This window comes from Lolium rigidum, chromosome 1 (assembly GCF_022539505.1).
Source record: "Lolium rigidum isolate FL_2022 chromosome 1, APGP_CSIRO_Lrig_0.1, whole genome shotgun sequence".
Lineage (NCBI taxonomy): Eukaryota > Viridiplantae > Streptophyta > Magnoliopsida > Poales > Poaceae > Lolium > Lolium rigidum.
Window position 1 is genome coordinate 293,381,523 of NC_061508.1, and position 9,260 is coordinate 293,390,782.

Here is a 9,260-nt window from a genome sequence, read left to right on the forward strand (position 1 = left end):
CTTCTTAATCCTTGTACCTAAAAATATGCGTCGTTTTTACAGAAACGAGACTATTTTAACCGTTGCAATGCAGATGCACTAGGAAGGACAGGATTAAGAGGGGCAACCCACTTTGGAGTAAAATTTGGGTTGTGCCAATTTATCTTTTCTAAAGTTAATTTGTGACTTTCCTGTTGCAAGGCACATGCATGTTTACTGTATATATTAAAAGAATGCACGGTTCGGGAGCTATGTGATAGTCCATTCCACATCAAGATGGAAAAAATATATATTATATTAAATCAAGTACATCCACGTATGTCATTAGGGAAAATATAAGTTGGTACACTCATTACAGGAGGTACATACATACCGTAACATAGGATGGTATCATAACCACGGCCTTTATTTACATAATATAATGACCAGCGGATCCGCACATGCATCAGTAAAATATTATGTCTTACATCTCTTCTGTTTTCACCTTGATGTCGATATCAGTGGAGTTGACACCACGATACATGCCATCGTGCATCTGGCGAGGGGGGCCTTCTTTCCCATCGAACAAGATATCCTTCACCTTGTATGAGAAGGGAACATCAATTTCAACAACTTGTGCATATATGGTACAAACAATTCTACTCATTGGAGGAACATTATATTCGACTGCTGACGTCGACTTTTTTGAGTTCCCTTCGGTTTTCCCCCAGCTGTACTCTCCATGAAAGTCAACATGAATTTCAGATGAAAATCCTGCTATGCCTGGAAAGTCAACTGACATGCTGGTTTTGACACCTACATCCAGCGATACCATTGAATCCCACCTACTCTCTACGCTGTTAAACATTTCAACAGTATTTGTGAGGTGGATGGTTTCCGATGTTACATTGGTACCAACCACCTGGTGCCTGGAGACCTGTATGGCGTCCCTGATCTTCTGTCCCTCGAAGCGGTACTGAACATCATAGATCTGTCGAGACTTGGCTGCTTCTTCAATCCGAAGGGTTGTCTCTCTCGGGTAGCTACTGGAAGCAGAAGCCTGGAGAGGATGCCACTTATAGTGATGTCCTGGAAATGTTAAGTGCATGTCCGTGGTTAGCAGCTTGCAGAATTTTCCATTGCTGACGCTTTGAAGTGCAATGTTGTTGCCTTCCTTGATGACCACCTTGAACAATGAGTCGACAACCTTGTAGATGGTGTCTTGTGATATGTTTGTGTCGATTTCATAGTTCCAGTCATGCACGGTGCAGGCGATACCTTTGCCGTCACCTGGATCAACAGATCTGCAAACATTGCCCCACGGGTAGTGTCTAAAACGGACGAGACCGAAGTCATCCGTGAAAGTCTCAAAGATAACTTCCTTATCATTGCCATCAGACCCACGGAAGTCATGAAACCAACATTCGCTGTTATCAGCGTTATAAAAACGTATATCAGAATTTGTAGGCTGGAGGTACTTGTCGTTGCTTCCTTTGATACGGACATATTTGGGCAATTCCTTCTGCTCCGACAAGCGGACAACACGAAAAAGAGCATTACCATAATAATCACGTCTTAGTTGCATGCAGAGGTTGTCACTACCATCACCACCGTGCTGATCAAACAGGCTAACCATAATATTTTTATTTTCGTGCTTGATACTGTTGCAAGGAAAAGAGCAATTAATGAATTTGTACAGCATAGTAAGTAGTACAGTATATAAGATCATGCATGGGTTCATGTGTTTGTTGAAAGTATTACTCGATCCCCTCCCCCCGGCCAGCGGTCTGACCGTAAATACTTATGGAAACTACAGATAAAATATAATATAGGATTAAATGTATCTTTATTAATTGAACCTGGTGCGGCAAGTGTATTTAGACTAGTCATAGTGGGGAGTAACATATAGTAGTGTCATGCATATGACACTACTCTATGTTACTAGCTTCATAAGACTAGTCATAATGGAAAATATCATAGACTAGTATCATACATATGATACTAGTTTATTAGTTTATGATACAACACATACAATGCATATTATCATGAATTAGTATCATAGTTTCATTCTATTTAATGTTTTGTAGAATCTCAATGCAAATATGTGTACATGATGTGTTTGCCACTAAAATTTCTAGTTTTACGTGCTATGATACCGTATCTACCTATGATACTAATTTCACATCTCTCATCATTAATTGATGTGCCACATAATATTTTTACCTACATGACATGCATGATACTACCTATGATACTCCCATTGTGGCTAGTCTAATGCATAGTAACTTAGATGTAGTATCATGCATGAGTGTATTAATTAGCTTGTAAACTCATTCAATCTTGAAAAAGGTGATGTTATGCTAATATAGCTAGTTACCACAACCATCAATTTCTTCATTTAATATCATGTCATGTCATCAATTTGCCTAGTTGGCAATGCATGTAGCTCTATATTATGATACTACCCACTATAGTAACATCATATGCTAGTATATGATGTTACTATAGTGGGTAGTATCATAGTGCTAGTATCATAGCTAGTATCATAGTGCTAGTATCCATAGCTAGTACCTTAGTTACTCCCACTATGAGTAGTCTTATTAGCATACCATGTCACCAAAATGCCTTGAGATGTGTGATGTTACTAGCTATGTTACTCCCACTACGACCGACGAAGTAAGTTGCATGCATGTAGGAATGACAAACAAGCAGGGGCCTGCACATGAGCGTACATGGTGAAGAAGGCGTTGTATTCGGTGTTGGAGAAGTTGAACAAGGTGCATGATGGCTTGGTGATGTCCTCGTCTGGTTCGTCTGCGTTGGCGGTGATGAACAAGGTGTTGTCGTGCTCCTGAGCGACCAAGTACTTGTTGCCGTCGGCGCACCTGACGTGTAGGAGCTCCGGGTGCAGCTTGGATGGCTCCAGGTAGAACTTCTGGGCCGGGGTTCTCTTCTGGTAGAACTCGTCGCTGAGTTGGATGAAATTCACCCCCGTTTTTTCATCAAACCTGGAGCGCATCATCCCGCCTGGCCCCATTACAGGCACCAAGCTGACAAGTACCGGCGGACCAGAACCAGACAGAGGGAACACCACGGGCTCTTGAGCGGAAGAAGCCCGGTACCACGACGGAGACGACGACAACGACTGCGTGACTATGGGTATGGGGCCTGACAGATCTTGAGGAGCCGCCTGATGCTTTGCAGGCGGCGGTGGATCAGTCACCACGGGCTCTTGAGCATTACGAGCCTCCCCGCCGGTAACCGGCACAAACGGCAGCAGCAGTGGAGAAGCTGACTCCATGTCTCTCCTCGATCTTCTCCAGCTGAGCAGGACTACTAACTGTGGATTCTCAGGATGGCTGGCTGTGGTTGTGGGACTAAGCTAGCTATAGGGTCGGTGTTTTATAGCAGCCCGAGCCCGACCCCGATCAGTATGGCGGACCTATTTAGCACACACCAATGCAATTGAGAGAAAAGTCCAGTGGCTGATGCAAGGTTTCTCTCTTAGCTAACTAGTCTGTGTCACGGCTTAACTACAATCGGGACCATTGTGTGGCATGTTTCACACGTATGGTTGGATGTCGCGGGTTATGTTAGTACACTACATACACACATGTATGCACGTGATACACACAACAATGCAAATGCAGATTCAAATTGACTGAATTGAGAACCAAAGGTTCTCAATAAATAAACATTTGTGTGCATTTACTTGAAAATTGTCTCTCCAAATCACATGATACACCTAAACTTGTAGATATCCTCTCCATCCATGCACGCCTGTGAAATTTTAGGATAGAAGAAATTTCATGGCAAAACAAAACCAGCCTAGCTCATTGGCAGCGCTGGGGTAAAGATTTTGAGCAAACATTTCTTCACATGGCCCATAGCCCGTACAGAAGCACATCCAACTTAATTTTGGTCGCTCTCAGCTCGCACGAAGCCACGAACAAAGTTTATGCTCGCTCTCGCAGTCTGGGCTGGTTCGCAGACTGACATGAACACGAACAGACACACATGCGGCGGCAACCCTAGGCTATCGGACACGAAGCAGAGCAGGCGAGCGGCAGCGAAGAAGGCTCTGCATCCTGTAGGGGAGATGGGACTGCCACGGCGCGACATCAACTGCCAAGACCTAGGACGCAGGTGCTCTTCTGCTCTTCACCTCTTAGGGCATCTCTAGCGGCGCGACGCATTTCGGACGCCCAAAAGTGGTCGCGAGCATCCGTTTGCGTCGTTTCGCGGACATATTTTGTCCGCTCGTCCGTTTGCGTCTGGGTGTGCTCCCACCGGGGCGATCCATTTTTTGAATTGCAACATAGTAAAAACATTGAAAGTAGTACATAAAAATGCATAAAAACTATACAAAGTAGATCTATAGGCCTAGACTACTTGCTTCCTGACGGGCCGGCACCGTCGTTGCGTCGCTCCGTTGCCTGCTTCTCTACTGCCTCCCGCGCGGCCGCTATGGCTCGGTGCGCCGCCGCGTCCTCTTGCAGGCACTGCTCCAGCCTCGCGTTGGCGACCTCGTCGTTGAGCGTCTCGAAAGACTCGACGAGGGCCCGCTGCTCCGCCGCATTTTCCTCCGGCGTCGGCGCATCAGGGTCATCGGAGGACCAAGATATCTCCGAGTCGGAGTCCTCAGCTGCAGCGGCGGCCGCCAGCCTGCGCTGTTCCAGCTTGGCGTCCAACGCCGCGTGGCTCGCCAGCTCCTCCTGTGCTTCCTTCTCCGCTTCAGCCAGGGCCGCGGCGTCCCTGACCGGGTGGAGGAGGTCGGTGCTGTCTTCGGAGTCGAACTCGTCGTCGGAGCTCGAGGCCGGGGGAGGTGGAGTGGGAGGTGAAGGTGGAGGTGGAGGTGGAGGCGTGGCAGCCTGGCCGCGTCCGGCGCTGTTCATGGTGGATCTGCTGGAGGCTGAGAGGAAGCGGCGCTACGGCAGCGGCGGCTAGGGTTTAAGTGGGGAGGAGATGAGATGCTCGCGCCCCTATTTATATAGGTCGGAGACAGGGCGAAGGCCGCGCCACGCGGGGCATCGCCATTACTACGCGCGGCACGCGAGGCTTCGCCATTAACGCGGCCGCAGACTGCCGAAGCGACGCCTCGGTGCCAGTACTGGCGGAGAAGACACATCGACGCTGCGCACGCTCGAGGAAGCCGAGGCACGCCATTAACGCGGTCCTGCAAAGGTTGCAGCGCGCCGCCCGGAAGTAATGCCGCTGCCAGGCAGGCCCGTGCTAGGACTGAGCGGACATTTTCCGCGACCGCCGAGCGTCCGCGGAGACGCAAACCTGGCGCATATTTGGGCCAGATTTGCGTCTCCGCGGACGTCCCGGTCACTTTGCGTCGCGCCGCTGGAGGTGGTGCACGACTCATTTTCGGTCACGGCGGACACAAACGGTCGCTCAGCGTCCGTTTGCGTCGCGCCGCTGGAGATGCCCTTATTCCCCTAATCCCCTATATATTTCCACCGATTTTGTAATTCCCATGACGCATCAGATTAGCACTTAGCAGTAATGCAAAACCATATTAGCTGTTTGTTGCAAGTCTGTAAGTTGGAATCATCCAGCCTAGTTGTGTGTAATTGACTAATTTACCTGTAAACATCCTAGATAGGCTAGCATATATAGCGGTTGTTTTTGTTCTCATATACTGCTTTGAGATCTTTTATTTTCAATAAATACCTGGTCACTAAAACGTAAAACCTGACGCCGCCACTGCCCTAGCTATGTTTTCTTCTTTCTGGATCCACGACAAATTCATTGAAAACATATGGTCAGCTTCTCTTGGCTATAATTGGTAATATTATAGAAGTCGATTTAGAACACTCGAAGCTTAGTTCAGTTTATGATCTAAAAGCTTCTGCACGTGGTTCTCGATTGTCGGTTGGAAAGAAATCTCGTAGATATGGCAAGAATAGTAAATCTAAAATATTTTCTCGATGAATGATGAATGGCATGTTTCGGAATTGCAGAGGTCTTGGTGACTTGGCTAGGCATTCTCACATTGCCGATGGTTGTATAGATTATGATTTAGATTTTATTGCTATATCGGAGACGGGTAGGCGGAATTTCTCACAGAGTTTTCTCGACCGATTGTCAGACGGGATTAACTTTAAGTGGTTTTCTCGCCCGCCTCGTGGTAGGTCCGGGGGCATTTTACTTGGTATCCGCATAGACACCATGACTGTCTTAGCTAGTTCTGATGGAGAGTATCACATTAAGCTCGACATCCAGAATAAAGCAGAAAGTTTCATTTGGAGTCTGGTTGCTGTGTACGGTGCCGCCCAAGACGTGAGTTGGTAAATCTTACAAAAGATAATCCTCATCCGATTTTGATCGGAGGGGATTTCAATTTGTTGAGATTTCTTCAAGAGAAAAGTAAAGTCCTTTTCGATGGACATTGGTCTTTCTTGTTTAATGCTGTCATTGATAGCCTTGACTTAAGAGAGGTGTTTATGTCCGGTCGACAGTTTACTTGGGCCAATAGCTTGCCTGAACCCACATACGAAAAACTAGATCGCTTGTTGATGGATACCGAATGGGAACATAAATACCCTATGGTGTCAGTCCGTGCACTAGAACGTATTGAAAAATTGTTTGACCCTGCTCCTATCCTCCTAACTACTGGGAATCCCCGACCTGTTTGTAAACGCCGATCAAATTTGAACTTGGTTGGCTACATCGAGAGGGGTTCCATGATATGGTTAAGACGGTTTGGGAGAGACCGGTCGGGGGTAGCACTCCAATTTTGAGATGGAATAATAAGATGCGGGCAATGCGCAAACATCTCTCTGGTTGGCTTGCCCATATGGCTGGTATTCTTAAAAAAGAGAAGGCTCGCTTATCAAATGTGATTGATGAGCTCGTGGCTGTAGCATAGGTAAGTCCACGCAAGAGATTGAACTTAAGAATCAGTCCAATGCGCAGATAGCGAGTTTTCTTCGCGAAGAGGAACTCAAATGGTATTAACGTTCCAAAGCCCAAGTCATATTGGAAGGAGAATCGAATACGCGATATTTCCATGGCTTGGCCAATGGGACACATCGGAAAAAACGTATTCACTCTCTCACTCAAGATGAAGGGTTGATTGAAGGCCATGAGCAACTCAAATCCTACATTACTAATTATTATAAAGTTCTGTTTGGCCCTCCGGAGGAAAGTTCCTTCTCTCTTAACGACGATTAACGGATGACATACCCTAAGTTTCTATGGAAGAGGTTCAGAAGGCAATTTTCCAAATGGAGTGCAACAAAGCACCGGGTCCAGATTATTTTCCAGCGGAGTTTTATCAAACTTTCTGGGATACTATTAAAACGGACCTACTAGATTTGTTCAGTGCTTTGCACATTGGACAACTAGAATTATTTCGTCTAAATTTTGGTGAAGTAATTTTGTTACCGAAAGTTAATGAGGCGGAAAGGATTCATCAATATAGACCTATTTACCTCTTAAACGTAAGTTTCAAGATTTTCACGAAAGTGGCCACCATTAGACTTAATACGGTTGCGGATCATGTCGTTCAGCCGTCATAGACCGCCTTCATGCAAGGAAGGAACATCCTCGATGGAGTAGCGGTTTTACACGAGATGGTACATGAGATGTATACTAAGAAATTAAATGGGGTTATTTTAAAATTAGATTTTGAAAAGGCGTATGATAAGGTCAAGTAATCTTTCCTACAGCAGAAGCTCAGGATGAAAGGTTTTTCTCCAGAGTGGCGTGCTCTAATAAATGATTTTGTGTATGGAGGTAGTGTGGCAATCCAGGTTAATGATGACACCGAACACTCTGTCCAAACACGAAAAGGGTTACGCCAAAGGGATCCGTTATCACCGATGTTGTTTAACATTTTAGCGGATATGCTGGCTATACTCATAGAGGGGGCCAAGTCTGATGGTCAGATTGAAGGAGTGATTCCACATCTGGTTGATGGTGGGTTATCTATCCTTCAATATGCCGACGATACAATTCTATTTATGGATAACGATATCGAAAAAGCTCAGAATCTGAAGTTAATTCTGGCGGCTTTTGAGTAGTTGTCGGGATTAAAAATCAATTTCCATAAAAGTGAATTATTCTGTTTCGGTGATGCCCAAAACAATACGGCTCTGTATACAGAGTTGTTTGGTTGTGGGCAAGGCCAATTTCCTATTCGCTATTTGGGTATTCCGATTCATTATCGGAGACTTACAATCGCTGAATGGAAAATAGTGGAAGAAAGATTACAAAAACGCCTTAGTAGTTGGAAAGGTAAATTGTTGTCCCCGGGGGGAAGATTGGTACTCATTAATTCGGTACTAACAAATATGGTACTGTATATGTTATCATTCTTCCTACTACTGAAAGGAATTCTGCAGAAACTCGATTATTATCGATCCATATTCTTTTGGCAAGGGGACAGCGAGAAAAAGAAATATCGACTGGTTAAATGAAGTATAGTTTGTAATCCCAAAAATCAAGGCGGGCTTGGAGTTCATGACCTGGAGGTCAAGAACTAAGCTCTGCTAGGTAAATGGTTGTTTAAGCTGCTTACCGAGGATGGTATTGGAAAAGTATTCTTCGGGGAAAATATATCAGCTCCAAGACGTTATCCCAAGTGGTTTGGAAACCTTTGGATTCACACTTCTGGGCTGGTCTTATGGCGACAAAAAATGTCTTTTTTCGCCATGGTACTTTCTCGATCAAGAATAGAGCACAGATATGATTCTGGGAAGATGTTTGGTTAGACAATGCACCCTTAAGTGAACAGTATTCAGCTTTGTATAGTATTGTTCGTCGCAAAGGTGATACCAGTGCCACAGTGATGGCTACCTCACCTCCGAATGTGATGTTCAGATGGGTTTTGCTTGGACAAAGGCTAGTGGCATGGAATTCCTTAATTCATCGGCTGGGAGATTGATGGCGTGCAAGACACACGTCCGTTGGGAACCCCAAGAGGAAGGTGTGATGCGTACAGCAGCAAGTTTTCCCTCAGTAAGAAACCAAGGTTATCGAACCAGTAGGAGTCAAGGAACACGTGAAGGTTGTTGGTGGCGGAGTGTAGTGCGGCGCAACACCGGGGATTCCGGCGCCAACGTGGAACCCGCACAACACAATCAAAGTACTTTGCCCCAACGTAACGAAGTGAGGTTGTCAATCTCAACTGGCTTGCTGTAAACAAAGGATTAGATGTATAGTGTGGAAGATGATGTTTGTTTGCGAAGAACAAGAAAGAACAGAGTTTGCGATAGATTGTATTTCAGATGTAAAGAATGGACCGGGGTCCACAGTTCACTAGTGGTGTCTCTCCCATAAGATAAATGGCA

General features: G+C 45.6%; 1 protein-coding gene across 1 annotated transcript; it reads right to left on the minus strand.

Annotated features, from left to right (window-relative positions):
- Positions 1–250: 250 nt before the first annotated feature.
- Positions 251–3,318, minus strand: LOC124696224. Its single transcript, XM_047228984.1, has 2 exons — positions 2,691–3,318; positions 251–1,619 (listed from the first exon to the last, which is right to left on the minus strand). The coding sequence occupies exons 1-2, from the start codon at positions 3,257–3,259 to the stop codon at positions 443–445; spliced, it is 1,746 nt and encodes a 581-aa protein (XP_047084940.1). The 5' UTR covers positions 3,260–3,318; the 3' UTR covers positions 251–442.
- Between the last annotated feature and the right edge of the window lie 5,942 nt (positions 3,319–9,260).

What these genes read in the sequence shown, in the direction of transcription:
- LOC124696224 (XM_047228984.1), bottom strand. Translation starts at nt 3,259, where the DNA reads ATGGAGTCAGCTTCTCCACTGCTGCTGCCGTTTGTGCCGGTTACCGGC. An exon ending in TACAACGCCTTCTTCACCAT is followed by an intron (nt 1,620 to 2,690) that starts GTACGCTCATGT and finishes TCCTTGCAACAG; the next exon opens with TATCAAGCACGAAAATAAAA.